General features: G+C 41.3%; 4 protein-coding genes across 4 annotated transcripts in view; 1 reads left to right on the top strand and 3 right to left on the bottom strand.

Moving 5' to 3' along the window:
* LOC128365889 (cytochrome c oxidase subunit 6B1) overlaps nt 1–14,421 on the top strand; it is an 85,522-nt gene that overhangs the window by 21,678 nt on the left and 49,423 nt on the right. The gene's annotated exons all lie outside the window — the stretch shown is intronic.
* On the bottom strand, nt 1,379–6,234 carry LOC128365869 (adaptin ear-binding coat-associated protein 1-like). The gene is made up of 7 exons (XM_053326486.1): nt 6,134–6,234; nt 4,450–4,550; nt 3,883–3,987; nt 3,647–3,728; nt 3,424–3,532; nt 3,021–3,168; nt 1,379–1,491 (listed from the first exon to the last, which is right to left on the bottom strand). Exons 1-7 carry the CDS (start codon nt 6,232–6,234, stop codon nt 1,379–1,381), a joined length of 759 nt encoding a protein of 252 aa, XP_053182461.1.
* aicda (activation-induced cytidine deaminase) lies at nt 6,985–8,889 on the bottom strand. Its single transcript, XM_053326489.1, has 5 exons — nt 8,779–8,889; nt 7,931–8,096; nt 7,484–7,763; nt 7,184–7,299; nt 6,985–7,083 (listed from the first exon to the last, which is right to left on the bottom strand). The coding sequence occupies exons 1-5, from the start codon at nt 8,796–8,798 to the stop codon at nt 7,033–7,035; spliced, it is 633 nt and encodes a 210-aa protein (XP_053182464.1). The 5' UTR covers nt 8,799–8,889; the 3' UTR covers nt 6,985–7,032.
* nat14 (N-acetyltransferase 14 (GCN5-related, putative)) lies at nt 12,602–14,292 on the bottom strand. The gene is made up of 4 exons (XM_053326520.1): nt 14,184–14,292; nt 13,589–13,735; nt 13,144–13,449; nt 12,602–13,052 (listed from the first exon to the last, which is right to left on the bottom strand). Exons 2-4 carry the CDS (start codon nt 13,667–13,669, stop codon nt 12,609–12,611), a joined length of 831 nt encoding a protein of 276 aa, XP_053182495.1. The 5' UTR covers nt 13,670–13,735; nt 14,184–14,292; the 3' UTR covers nt 12,602–12,608.

Here is a 14,421-nt window from a genome sequence, read left to right as displayed (position 1 = left end):
ACTTTACATCTTTCACAACGTGTGTGCATGTCATATCAGTGTCACATAAACCATCTGTCTGTACAGAACAATATCACAACAAAACACTGCATCTGACAAAAAACAGCTAAGTCCTGTCAGAATACTTAACATTACATCTTAACATGGAATTGAAGTTCACAGTTAAAACTTGGTTTGTACAGTACAACATGCTGTGGTTTGAGGTCTACGACCTGCTCACCTTCTCATAAAGAATTAAAGAGAGGAAGGCCTCCCCAGACTGACGGGACAGAGCAGAAACACAGACTTATTCATTGAGCAGGAGAGAGGTCATGACCTAAATGACTCACCCAGACTCAGCTAACAGCTGTGCTGAGTAGAGATGACATAACATGGACTAAATCATCTCCGCTTCCCCTCCAGGCAAAGATAAAAGCACTTGATGCCTCTCTTTCTTTTTGTTAACACCATATCCAATCCAGCAGTCCTACTTGCCTGTCTCTTTGTGCTAATTTACAATGGCCTTCAGTTAAAACAATTCACACAGTGCCCAGCACTCAAACCCTATGAGGTGCTCAATTTGACATCTCCTCATTTAAAATAATACCATTGTGACCCAAAAGCCCACTAGAGAGTGCTAGAGAGCACAACTTCTACAGTTTAGCAGGTTTCTTTCAAGTATAATCCTGTGGTGGTAAACTTCACTAAAACCTAAGCCTAATATTTAAACAATCCCTGTGTTAAATGCAGACTGTATGCATTACTAACTAGTTAGACAGAGTAGACTGTCAGTCAGTGCATATAGTCAGTCCCCTAGTGGGGACTTGGAGAGAAATAAACTACAATACATTGGCAACACAATGACGATAATTACAAACTACTGACAATATATACATTTCAAATAAATATTCTCTGTACATAAAATTCATTCATCATTATATTTAATTGTAATTCATCACCAGACTGTTTCTGATTATGACTCTCTTGATCATATTTCTATAATGTATACTCTACAATAAAAATGAGGGAAAAGAACATTTCAAGGAGGCGGAAAAGGACAAAGGCTGAAATCTAACAAGAAATTGGAGGCTAGATTGATATGAAGAATATGTAGAGAGGAAAGGAGAGGGTGAAGATCAAAGGGAGGTATGAGGATGCAGAGTTTGCTAAGTTGTGATGGCCTATAGCTCTAAATCTGTCTAGTTAAGACTGGACCATGAGGTCTTGGTATATCTCAGGCTAAGACTGGAACAAAAGCCATGAAGAGCTGACTAGTACAGGGGATTACCCTGCTTGGCAGGGAGAGATTTGGGACCCCATGATGGGGAAAACAAAGTTGCAAAAGTGCTGCATAAATTTACAGAAATATTAGAGAGAGAAAGACCAAATGAATCTCTCCTCACTTTGGGGATACAGAGTCAAAATCTCCCCACAGGTCGGAGCTGGCTGTGGTGGTGGGGTTGGATGGAGCCACTGAGTTTGAGTTGCTGGAGTCCAGGTCGAGCAAACAACCTGGTGGAAACAAAACAGAAACATAATGCACCTCTAAAACATAAAAATATAGATTTGTGAAGTGATTATTTGTCTCTTGTCAGAAAACCTAAACATTTTTAGAAAGAATTTTGAGAGGTTGGTTTGGGAATTCCACTAATAGACAACAAGAAAATCTCTCTTTACATGTTTTCTCACCTACTATCAAATCTAACAAAAATTACATTATTACAAAACAAAATCATCAAGTTCATCTAAATAAAGAAACCTTTAGTATTTTTCCATTTACCCAGGTGGTGTCTAGCCATGCAGATAGTTTCAGTTTTGCATGTTTTATCTCTGAAACCCAAACATAGAGGAGAAGGGATTTCACTAATTCAGCTAAAAGTTGGTTTTGAAATAAAACAAAAAAACAGTTTCTAGAGATACTATTGTGTTTACTCCTATAACCTTTTTTAACCTTGGATTTTTGGGGAACATTTCTTTCATTGGAATCTGTCCACATTGAGGTGTGGACAGAGCTTTGTTCATTGAAAAACACATAATATAATCTAATAAATGGAGCACCACAACTAAAATTGCATTTGCCTCAATTGAGATCAGATGGCGGCATAAATCTCAGACAGTTGTCTTCAATAACCACACAAAAACATATCTGTGTGCATGGCTAGGCGAGTGTGTGGCAATTTGTGTAAATCAAGTTAAAAAACTGCTAATATGACAACATAATGTCAGCTGTTTTCAAAGTAAATTCCCATTTAATTTCTTTTTGAAGCATCTGTAGTATGAGAGAGAGAGAGGACATGGGCAAAATTTCCAGTGTTTTACAACAGGAGTCTATTTGTCATAGTTTTGGCTAGCGTGCCTATAGGTCAGCATAACTTTGCACTCACCACCTTCAGACTGTGACTGTGTGGACACAAGTGCTCCACTGGAAACAGCTTTACAACAGAGTCCACTGGGGCCAAGGAAATGTAATGTTACACCAGTTCTTTCAACAATGAAATAACTTTCCTCTGCTTCATTTTGACCATCTTCATGAACATTCATTCTGTATGACTTCTTGAGTGCCACAGCCAGGTCACATGCTAAATTTCACTGTAAACCAAACTGCAGCACACATTCAGATCAAGCGACAGGTTGAACAGGAGGAAAAACTGCAGTGTCTGGCACAGCAGTAATTGATTATCTGGGTGATAATGTTTATAATCCATCTTTACTAAACTAACTGTTTTTAACAACTGAAAAAAGGTTTGGCTGAGCTGTTTAGCAGTAGAGTGTAAAATTGTACTATCTCTACACTTCTGATCGTAATGCTACACTCACCCACAGATATGCTGGCCAACTGTATGACAGTCTTACTCTATTTTTTCTTTTTTCTTTTTGTGATCACAAGGAATCAATTTGGTGATCTCAACATAACATACTTGTGTTTTGAGATCACAAAATAATATTGACATCACTGGAAAACAAAACATGAGACAGACTGTAATTTGGCGCCTGACCTCTCAAGCTTTCAAGCTTTTCCATGCAGGGTTACAATTACCTACCAGTGTCACTTCCTCCTGCAGATGGCTGTGTGTTATGATTGTTAGATCTGGATGAAGGAGGCGGGGCAAGCTTGCCTCCAGGAGGCGGTGGAAGGAGCCCAAAGCCACCTGAACTCTGTGGACGAGCCCTGTCTTTCTTTTTTGATTGCTAGAGAAGGGAAACAAAACTTGTTGAGTGTGTGGTCTCGTGTAATTTGGCAGACCGCAGATACAATATATTCAGCCTGGGTTTGGACTCAAAGTTAAACCCTCAAGAAATAATCCCGAACCGCCAGCGTAGTGAAAAAAGTTGCAGTATACCTTTGATGGTTTCATCTTCAAGAACAAAATACCTAAAACTATCCAAGCTATATTTAACCTACTTGACTTTAATGAAGAACCTTTTTTATGAAAGTGAGGTTACCCCAATATTGAGAGTGATGGTCTGTCCTTCTTTGAAGCCCAGGTCCAGTTTAGGAGTGGTGTCTGGTGCCTGCGCCTGCTTGCTTAATTCATCTTCCTGTTTCACCCACCTGGAGAAGATGAGGGAAGAAGAAAGGCATACAAAAAGATTAAGTTTCACTACAGTAAATTCATCACTACTGAAGCAGGTGTGATTCATGACAGACTATGAAGCAGCTGCATACTTGAAGTGGTCCTGCAGTGCAACATTGAAGTCAAATGCATCGCCTCGGTCTCCAAACCCAATACCTATGAATGCACTGCGGCCTATGAGAGAAAAAGACACAACAAACAAGATTAAGATCTAGAGTTGATGTTTAGTTAGTAGACAAATAATGTGGTCCAAGCATCCTGTTCAAACTCATTAACCTCTTGATTATGAGCAAAACATTTACGGCTTAGCAACCAACAGTTCACCCACCGTTGTCATCCTGGATGCGGAGCACAAAGTATCGGCTTGAGTCGCTCACTGTTTCCACTGTGATGCCGGGGTACTCCTCCACTGGTGCCTGGGCAAAGAGCTCCCCTGTAGATTACACAAAGGAAAGATGCTCATGATGTATTTGGCAAAATGATGCAAAATGACAACTTGGATCATGAAGACACATAACACTGGGCCAAATCTCAACTAAAATAGCTTCAGATTTAAAATAAGAGCAGAAATGTTGTTGTTGTTTTATAGTGTAAGACACAATTTTCAAGATAAATTAAATTTCCAGTATTCAGTTCACATCAAGAAGAGGCTAATGTAAGGTATAATTTGAGGACAACAAGAACACACAGTTCCTAAAATGCACTAATCGGGAAAAATTATCAGCATGTTTGCTTCAAAACAAACTGCTTGCTTGGACGTGGGTTGGGTCACCTTGGAATAGATGAGTAATAGAGAGGAGGGGGGTGTGGGCGAACAGGAGACGACAGAGTGAAATGATTTACAAGAGCAGCAGCACTGGTAAACGATGTCCTGTCCTGTCTGCGCTTATCTCACCAGAGATTTTGTCTTCCAATTTCACGTAGGCCACTTTGCCCCGGGCCGTCACACGCATGCGTCCCGTCCAGTCAGGAGCATCCAGCTTCCAATCGGCAGCCCTGAGACACACACAAACATGCAAAGACAGTGTGATGTAGGTGAGCTGGTGTCATAAGTTTACTGTGACTGATAATGACTCGGAGGGAAGGTAAGAAAAACAGGATACAGGAAAAGAAATATATTTTTTGAGTATGTGTGATTAATATGTTATTGTTTTGATGTAACCTAAACTGAGACACGCTGCAGCACGTTTGCTTTTTTATGCTAATGAAATATGACTCAAACACTAGACGGGCAAACCCAAGGGTGAACTATTACATCATCACACTTACTCGCTACATATTGTCACTGACTAACCAATCATGTGTGTCATGGGACTCAGGCCCATGCTACTGTGCGGTTGGTGTAACGTCCACTCAGATGCAGGCGTGGCGGATCAGGCACGAACACCAGCCAATGAAAAAAGATAAGATTGGTCTTTATTGTCTCCTTTAGGAACAAAGACGATGCAACAGCACACAGCCTCTCCATATACACAATATATATATATATATATATATATACAATCAAACTGCATGATGCTCTACACCAAAATATTGCACATTCCGCCAACTAAGAGCTGTGACGTGTACAGGTCTCACTCTCTCACACACTCATGTCATCTCTTACTGTTCAGTAGTTTGATTGATGGTGGACCTAAGAGAAATTTATACTAGTTAAACTTACAGTTTGGTAATCTGTACCTTCTGCCTAAAGGGATCAGCTCATCAGTGAGGGATCTCAGGTGGGTCACCGGTGAATTTAATGACCTGCCTCCTCAAATATCTCCTGGACAGAAGATAGGAGTGGCATGCCAATTATATTTCCAGCCCTTCTGATCAGGTTTTGGAGTTGTGATTTGAGTTTATCACACGGGTTACCAAATCTTGATGTGAAGCCATAACTAGGCTAATAATGGCTTTGTTATTATGTTTGGAATATCCATGGACTCTGAGTCTTCACAGAAAATACAGACGTGTAAATGTGGTAAACAATGTCAACATTTTCAACAACATCTGTACTGCAAGGCCACTCAGATACGTGCAGAAAGACAACACTGCATTTCAACTGTAGCGTCCATGTTTGAGCATCTTAACGTCAACCAGCATCGACGTGCCGAAGTGTCCTTGAGCAAGACACTGACTGTTTACCTTCTGCTACTGTATTACCTACTACTTAAATGTCAGAATATTAAAATGAGAGAAAAAATAAAGTATCATTAGCTATTTAGTTGTCCCTAAAAATCACTTTAACGAGCATTATTTCTCCTCCCTGGTGCTATTGGACAAAAGCACATAAACAGACCTCACTGACAGGGATGTAGATAGCACGCTGTCCATGTTTAATAGCTAACATTTTTAGACAGTGCAGGTAAAAACCACAAACACTGGCTACGTGTTTCCGTGACCTTGTGGACACGCAGCAGAAACGACCAGCACACACACTGCGGCCGCCGTTGCGTGAGGCTGCGTTGTTATAGGCGACGAGCTCGGGAGGTAGGTCGCCGAGGCAACGAGGCAACGGCTCCTCCGCTCTGCTCTAACGGCCCTAGCTCACGGATGCTGGGTCGGTAAAGCTCGCTGTCAGGCCACCGTCCCCTCACCTGATCGCCCGGTTGGATGCTCTCGGTGGGATACGGTAAACGTTGACTTCAGGTTTGACACAGAGGACCGACTCGTACTCGATCTGACCCTCGGTCGCCATCTTGACTTTAATTCAGTCGGTGTATGCCGGTGGTGGTGGTGACGGTGTGTGGTGTGTCCGTGTGGCGTTAACGGCTACGTCACCGTAATAGTCGGTGTATTTGCGCACCAACAAGCGTCCCTGCTTCACCGCTGCAGCTTCAGTGGTGCCCTTAAAGTGGCATTTCACAATTTTCACAGATAAAGGTCAGTTTTCGCATCATTGGGAGAACTAGCCAGTCTGTCTAAACAGTTGTCGTCTGTGCCTCTGGAGGAGGTTTGTAAAGAAAATTACAATTTAACAAATAAAAAAGAAATTTACAGACAGGTAGTCTAACAAAAAGATGCTTTGTATTCATTATGGGAAATTTAGGATACATCAGTTTGACTTTCACCTTTACTTCTGCCTTGCTTCAATTTGGACCATTGCTTTTTAAAGCTCTTTCACAAGTAGGCAACCCACATTTTACACACTCACTCTGCACTAAGTCCAACAATGACCTGCAGTTATGACCACCACCACCAGTTAGCTGAATACACTTTTCTGTACAGATTAGGACATGTAGTCTTGCAAATCCAGTTATTGTAAATATCACAAAACAATATGACATAATATGGTATATTATTTTATTTCCACATATTGCCACAGGAAACAACAAGCAAAAGCAGCTTAATAGTGCAAGCCTTGCCACAACTAGGATGTTTTTTGTTTTGTTTTTTTGTTTTACTTATTCTCAGTGCAGTAGTTGTAGTGATGGACCAACATCAATTTTACTCTCTAGATTCTCATAGTAACAACACAGGAAGTCACAGTCATGTTTCACAACCCAAGAAGCTTGAAGGCATCTCTTAAATCGTCTGTCTCACAGGGCTGAAAGATAAAGAAAGGTAACATCATTATTAAACACATAATCATTGATTTGACTTCAAACAGCTTAACTGAAGGAAAACATGTTTGTTAACTGCTCTACCTGAAGGATGCGGTTGAGTTTTCTTGTCAGGCGAATAGAGTTTCGGTTCAGCTCTTCCCAAGCCTTGAAGTTGCTCTGCTTACGAGCTACAAAGGTCTGCCAGCAGTAGAAAAAGTCTAAAGGGAATAGACAAAATAATTCTGGTTGTTGACCTCTATATGGTGATAAGATAACAATTTGTAAATTTGGATTTGGGTGGGTTAACCCTCCAATAGTTCCTTGCTCTGACATTATATTAAAGTCTGCTATTTCTTTGTATGTCTCCCAGATACACACAGATTTATAGCCCTAATACTTCACCTTTGTAACTCATGACTGTGATTTGCACGCCAGCATTTTTCAGCAGTCTCAGGCCCTCTCTCTCGCGGCTGTCCTCCATGTCGCAGAAGTAGAGGCGGGATACAAAGATCCTAAGGCGAACGTTGGGCATCTGGCTGAGGAACTGGGCCAGTCTGAGGGAGCAGTTGGCACAGGGAGACCAGGAGCAGAACCAGGTGATGGAGTAACTGAGTCTCTGTCCAGTATTTCCATACCCCCACACACCAGGGCACAAGGCTCCCAGATAACGCAGGAACAGCAGCTTTAGGGAAACAGGAATGCAGTTTATATGGAAAAAGAATTAGAGAAGTTCACCAGTGTGGTACGTGAAAATGTGATACGTAAATAACACATATATTCATCTTTTTAATTCCTTTTTTTGCCCCTCTCTTGATAAGCCCTCCTCCCATCTTCACCTGTGTTACTCACCTCTACATGGCAGCCACTGCGATTGCGGAGGTGTCCAAAGTCAAAGGATAGGGAGTCTGGCCCCATTCGTCTTTTCACCACAAAGCAGAGGTATGTTTCATGTCGGCCCCTTGCCCACCGGACGTTCTTGTAATGGTAAATGAACTTTTTTCGGGGTAAAAGCACACTGAGACAAAGCAAGACAAGGTGTCATTTTTAGTAGCCATTAAAATGTTGTGCAGGTAGAACAGAGACACCAAGATACAAGAATATTTACTTTTTTGTTCCAAAAGACTACAGACCCAGAACTTTTGAAATCACCAGTCAGTATTTCATCAGCAATGATCTTATTCTAAAAAGAGCCACAGTTTTTAAAACCAAAGTAGGCTTTTAATATTCAGCACAATTTCATAGCTAGGCAAATAAAATAAAATAAAAAAAGGACAAATTAAAGTAAATTGCTGTTCTAACTTATTCTTAGTTGCATATGAATTAATGTTTTAATCATGTTAGTAAGCACAATAAACTCATGTAAAACATGTGGTTTACCAAATGAGAGTGATGGACAGTCAGAAGGGAGTTAACATTCACTGCTTTTTGTCTCACTCTCACTTTCAGAATTTTTAATGAAACTAGTACAGTTGTTCACCACGCACTAATACTGAAACCCTAATTGATAGTCCTTAGAAGTGCTATACTCTTATACTTATTTAACCAAAATTTAACTAAACATTATCTATTAGTAATAACATATAATTTATTTTTTTAAATGCCTAATGCATTTCAATTAAAAAACATGCATACACAATCTATGTATGGTTTACCGAAAAACATACAACATTTAAATAGAATGTATCTGTTTTGCTCACCTGTCTAGTTTTGTAATCATTTCGAAAGACGCGCCTTGCTTTGTCAATCGACACGCGTGGGGAATAAATTGGGGTAAATGAGAAAGAGTGAAAGTGTGTGTGTGTTGGGGGGGCAGAAGGAGGGAACTGAGAATGTATACCTCTAAACATAAACATCCTGAATACAACAGAGGTAGCTTCTGGTTGGACAAAAAGATTTTTCAAAGTGAGCTTTGGGGGCGTGATGCAAAGGAGGTAGATGGTCTGCATTGTCTTGCTGCAAAACAAAACTCTAAATAAATAATGATTCATTTTCTAAGTATGTTTTCTTTGTTTCTTCTTTGTTTTCCCCTTTTTAATGATTTCACATAAAAATTAAAATGCAACTACTTAGGCAATAATGGATTTTTACTGGGCAGACACATTGCACAACTTAGATTTTTTACAAAGGAATTTGAGCGACCACACACAAAAGGAGGAGTGTTTGACGTGACTTGTAACCTTTGGAGTTTTTCACATACGTCAATAAACTGAGCCAAACGGCTGGAATTTTCCAAACACTTTAGACTCACTCAGTTCCCAGCCCCTCTACTTTGGTTTTCCTTGATCATTAAATAAAATATTCCAGATACCTTCTCACCTTGATCCACATGGGATCGCCACCGACCAATCCTGCTACTCATCCTTTCCACATAGCAGGTTCCCCACCTCCTCAGGGCCCCAAGATTTGGTGAAGCCATAAGCGTTCCCAGACCTCGGAGGCCCTAACACCTACTTCAGCCTGTGATCTGGGTTTTCCCAAACCGTGTCAAGCTGGGAGCAGAACTGTAATCGACCTCCCTCACCCGGCGTGTCTGCTAGACCGGCCGACCAGCTGACCGACCACAGTTTGTGGATAAATCTCACTCATAAGCCTTTGAACCATCAGATGCTGTCATCTGCTCATGCCAAATCAGGATGTGTATTATTTTGCTCTCGTCTTTTCTTTGCTCTGTCTGTTTTAGCTCTGACCCAGTCTGCACACTCAGTGGCACTGCATGCAGGCATCCTGCTTTCCCATGACTCCCCTCACCCTCTCATGCACTCTGTGGTTTGGGGAATTCACCGTTTCCCAGGGTGGCTGTTTTTGGAGCTCATCTGTGTGTGTATGTGCACATGTGTGTGTTAACCATCTGTACGAGCATGTCATTAACACAGTCTATATGTTATACATCATCTGGAACAAATTTATCTAATTTATCCTATGATTGTGTGGTGCCCAAACTTGGAGTGATTCATGTGTATGTGTGTGTCTGCATGCTCTGAGCAACCTCACATCATATTGCATTACTCTGACGATGCACTAAGCTTAATGTCTCTGCACATTTGATCTTGTGTGCATGTGTCTTTACGACTTCAAGAGGCTGATCAAATGCCAAACTATATGTAACCACTTCCCACCCAGCTCTCTGGGTTTGACCACAGTTGACCAAGGTCATCTCACAGTCACACATGAACGCTCGTGTGGACTCCCATCCCTCTCGTTCACTCTGTGTGTGTGTGTGTGTGTGTGTGTGTGTGTGTGGTGGAGTAGTACAGTATGGCCAGACATGGCTGTGCATTTAACCCATAGTCAGGGGCAGAAACCGGGTGTAGGAAATGCCAAGTCATACTTTCCGAAACCCACCCGCCCACACCCTGCACGCGCGCACACTCACACACAGCCATACCGTGCAGACGCACATGACCACAGTCACAAACAGACTTTCTTTCCAGTGTGTGAACTCACATCTGTTTCCTGACAACAATAATAGCTACAGATCGGGCGGGTAGAGGCCCAGCTAACAGGTGTCTGCTCTTTTGACAGTCATGCAGAAACAACCTGGTGAAGTGTCATGAGTAAAAATACGGTTTTTACAAGGTGAAAATGTCCTGACCACACACTTACTTGGGCATATAACACTGTTGTGTCACTGGGTGTCTCTGCTTTTTCATCAAAGACATTCAAAGGATGGTTATTTTCCACTACAGCTTGCATGATCAAGGGTTTGCTGTTAAGTATAGGCCTTTATTTGTCTTCACATCAGGTGAGACATGCCTTCCTCCCACACACGTTAGCATTGTACAAACATCCTGTGGTGTATATCTGTGGCAGATTGATGCTACACTGACATAGTCTGAGGTTAGCAAGAGGGGAGATTCACAATGCAAGCGAAATGCCTGCTAACCATATTAAGGTTAGCCTCAGTCTTGGGCTGCGTATATCAACTTAGTAACACAAACTGCCATTCACCTGCAAACCCTACTCAAATCTGCAGTGCAAATCAATGATAAAAACAGTGTCTAGCATACATCAACTGGTGTGATTTTTATTCATTCTTTGTAATCATTGTATCCACTAATCTATATTTATTATTATATATATTTTTTAAAACAACTCAAATGCATTACATTAACAGTATGAACATTTATTTTTTTAATTAATTAATTTAAATTTACTTTTGAGAGATTGTAACTGGAAAATGTTCCTAATTTTTTACACTGCACTTTCAGTCATTAAATCAACCAACTATATATTGGATTCATGACTGATTGAACTGTTACCAACATTAATGCATGCAGAATTGATTTACCTGCCTTTCTTTAAAGTATAACAAAGAAAGCCAACATGAAAAAACTAAAGTGTTGTTTCTGCTGACTCATGAACCCATATACTGTACACAAAGGTGAGCAGCGGAAGCCATGAAGCAGAGATAAAAACAGTTACATTTATGCAGATTCACATAAACCACTTCCTATACAGTAACTGTGAACCCTTCTACACACACACACACACACACACACACACACACACACACACACACACAGAGTTAATGTGTTGAAAGTTTTGAGAAAAGAACCACACAAACACATATTTAGGAAACACAAATTTTACATAAATATTTTACTTCATTACAAATGATGAGCGAGCAGCAAGCCTGAGGCATGATTAGGTCATTTTTGAAACATTAAATAATAAATAACGTGTGTTAAATGTTTAAAAGGTAAAAACATACTTAAACTAAAAATCAAAACAGCAACACATACAATACAATAAATACTGGCAAAAAGAACGCGTTTCAATAAATGATTAACTTAAAGTGATGGTTCGGCGTAATTTTAGCGTCATATGCACAAATTACGTCTGTCTAAACACCCCCTCACCCCTTTTATATAGATACATATATATAGGTACAACTGTATGGCATGTTGTCCTACCTTTCTACTCACGTTGATGTCTTCTGCTGTACTCTTTTTCTTGCTCCTTCTTCACTACTACTACTAGTCTCTTCTGGCAATAGAAGCCCTGTGCGGGATCTCGCGCGACCACACGGTATTTCAGTGATTGCGCAATATTTCGACGATGTTTACAGCTTTAGCAGTAGCAGCAGAGTAAAATACATCAGGTAAGTGTTATTTTAATAAACTCCTGGTGTACTTACAAACTTTCCAATGCCTCAATTTATGAGTGAAGATCCTAATTGTACTACTGTAGAAGTTTGATAACAATCCAGGCATTATTAGTGGGGTAATTTACGAGTTACACTGTTGGTTCCATTAGCGCCTGTACTAAGCCATTCAGCTGATAGCACTAACTCCACCAATTTGCGACCAAATTAACAAAAAAGGGGTGAGGGGGTGTTTAGATAGACGTAATGTTGCATGTGACGCTAGGTCAAAATTATGCTGAACCATCGCTTTAATATCCTAACATGTAATGACACCGTTCTCTTCAGAAGAGATGCAAACACAATTTGTGCTTATGTGAGATTTTTTTTCCCTTTTTTTAATCAATCCTGGGTTTTTCTCTCCAGGAGTCCATCCTCACTCAATCACAGGTCTTTGTAAAACACCTTAGTCAGTGAGTATCCCAGAAAGCCTCTCTCTGGTGTCTCCCGCTTCCTGTCTCTATCTTCTTCTTCATCAGTACCTTCCCCCAGCTGCTGATAACCCAGTTTCCTGAAGAAGGCCTCCCCCACCTTGGAAGGGTAAGGGACATGTGCGTATACTCTGTGTGCTCCAGTTTCCCTCTCCCTCTGTTCCAGACTCTGGACAAGAAGCCGGCCCAGGCCCTCTCTGCGGTACCAGCTGCCTATCACCAGCCTGCAGATCCTCCCTATACCTTTTCGTTGCTCACTCTCGCGAAAAATGCAGCCCAGGATGTCTCCCTCACAGTCTGCAACCCACACCTGCCCCGCTTCCCCTTCCCTCTCTGGGGTTATCTTCTCTGTTGATGTATCTTTGTCCTTTTCTTTGGCTCCAATCCTGTGCCTTTGCTGAGAAAAGAAAGATAATTATCTTTCATGGCTGCTGATTACTGGAACTGTTAAAGTGAAAAGAAAAGAATTTCCAGCAAAGTAGACTAACCTTTTTTGTCACAGGTGTCTTGCCACTGATCCTGCAGAAGGGATTCTGCAGAGTCTCATCCTGTGTCCCCCTAAAGCTGCTACCCACATAATCCCAGTAGGGGCGGTGGCTGCCCAGAACCCCTGTGGACCGTGGCATGGTGATTTTGAGAAAGATAATTAGCAGGAAGACAGGAATAGCAAGGGCCATGATAAAGGAGTGCACCAGGCAGCGCAGGATTGAAGAGAAAACTGCCAGAATGAAAAGGCAGAGTGGACGAGTGAGGATGTGGAGGATGAGACGGTTTTCTGTGCCCTCACAGCCCTCCTGGAAAGACAATAGTGTAATAAAAAATAGTCAGCAAATACCTTACAAGATGCATGTCATGTGCATATGTTTATACCATCTCCACTGGGGACATTCTGTGCAAAACTTACTGTACATCATCTGAGTGTGTTGTACAAACCTTGATGAGGGCTTTGACTATTTCAATGTCGTCTTCCTTCATCCTCCTCATCACGACTTGATCCAACTCCAGCCTCACCATGTTTAGGCTTTATGCTCTCAACAGGCCACCGTCTGTTCATCCACAGCCACACTGTGCACAGACACCCTGCAAAAACACATTTAAAGAAAACAAAACAATGCAGGGACAAATGTATTTTAATGGTTAAACAGCTGAAGATGAAATACCATGAGGAGATGTTTGATACTAAAGCATGCAGGAAATAGACACTGTTGTAAAGAGACAAATCAGAGTATATTTATCTGTACTATGACAGAGAGGTTTCAGTTGAAATGGGTCAATGTATTTAATCTTTTGCAATGCTCTATGATGGCGCAGATGAGGATTCTGGATGGTTTGCAGCAACACAAATTGTGTGCATAGTGCACACCATTAGTGGTTTCATCAGCACGTTTACTGTGTTCATCAAAGATAGAGTTGAAAGCGAAAAGACCTCGTTGAGATCCTTATATGGTTATTACGAAGAGCTGCGGTCTGTCCTGATCAGACCCCCATTCTCTCGAAAGCTCTTGCTCTAAACCCCGGTTCTGCTTACCTCCTGCACCATGCAGCTCACATTAAGTTGAAAGAAGAAAATAAAAACTGTATTATCCCTCAGTTTGTTGTGAAGTCCATGCAGGCTTGTCACGTTTGGCCGAGGGTCCACAGCAGTTTCTTAGGAAAGGAGGAATTCTGTATACAGACGTACGCAGCTTTCTCCGCCGTAACACGTCTGCAATGCGTCGATCTACGCCATATACGTACGCACAATCCGCACTGCGCAAATGCTCTGT

This window comes from Scomber japonicus, chromosome 10, assembly GCF_027409825.1.
Source record: "Scomber japonicus isolate fScoJap1 chromosome 10, fScoJap1.pri, whole genome shotgun sequence".
In the NCBI taxonomy this organism is placed as follows: Eukaryota; Metazoa; Chordata; class Actinopteri; order Scombriformes; family Scombridae; genus Scomber; species Scomber japonicus.
The sequence above is the reverse complement of the archived record's forward strand: the minus strand, read 5'-3'. Positions and strand labels throughout refer to the sequence as shown.

Coding starts and splice junctions, on each gene's coding strand:
- LOC128365869 (XM_053326486.1), bottom strand. CDS start 6,234: ATGGCGACCGAGGGTCAGATCGAGTACGAGTCGGTCCTCTGTGTCAAA. Junction 3,729..3,882: donor CCGCATCCAGGATGACAACG/GTGGGTGAACTG, acceptor TTTCTCTCATAG/GCCGCAGTGCATTCATAGGT. Junction 3,169..3,423: donor CCATCACTCTCAATATTGGG/GTAACCTCACTT, acceptor TCCCTTCTCTAG/CAATCAAAAAAGAAAGACAG.
- aicda (XM_053326489.1), bottom strand. CDS start 8,798: ATGATTACAAAACTAGACAG. Junction 7,300..7,483: donor CACAGTCATGAGTTACAAAG/GTGAAGTATTAG, acceptor TATTCCCTTTAG/ACTTTTTCTACTGCTGGCAG. Junction 7,084..7,183: donor AACTCAACCGCATCCTTCAG/GTAGAGCAGTTA, acceptor TTTATCTTTCAG/CCCTGTGAGACAGACGATTT.
- nat14 (XM_053326520.1), bottom strand. CDS start 13,669: ATGGTGAGGCTGGAGTTGGATCAAGTCGTGATGAGGAGGATGAAGGAA. Junction 13,450..13,588: donor TAGTCAAAGCCCTCATCAAG/GTTTGTACAACA, acceptor TTGTCTTTCCAG/GAGGGCTGTGAGGGCACAGA. Junction 13,053..13,143: donor AGACACCTGTGACAAAAAAG/GTTAGTCTACTT, acceptor TTCTTTTCTCAG/CAAAGGCACAGGATTGGAGC.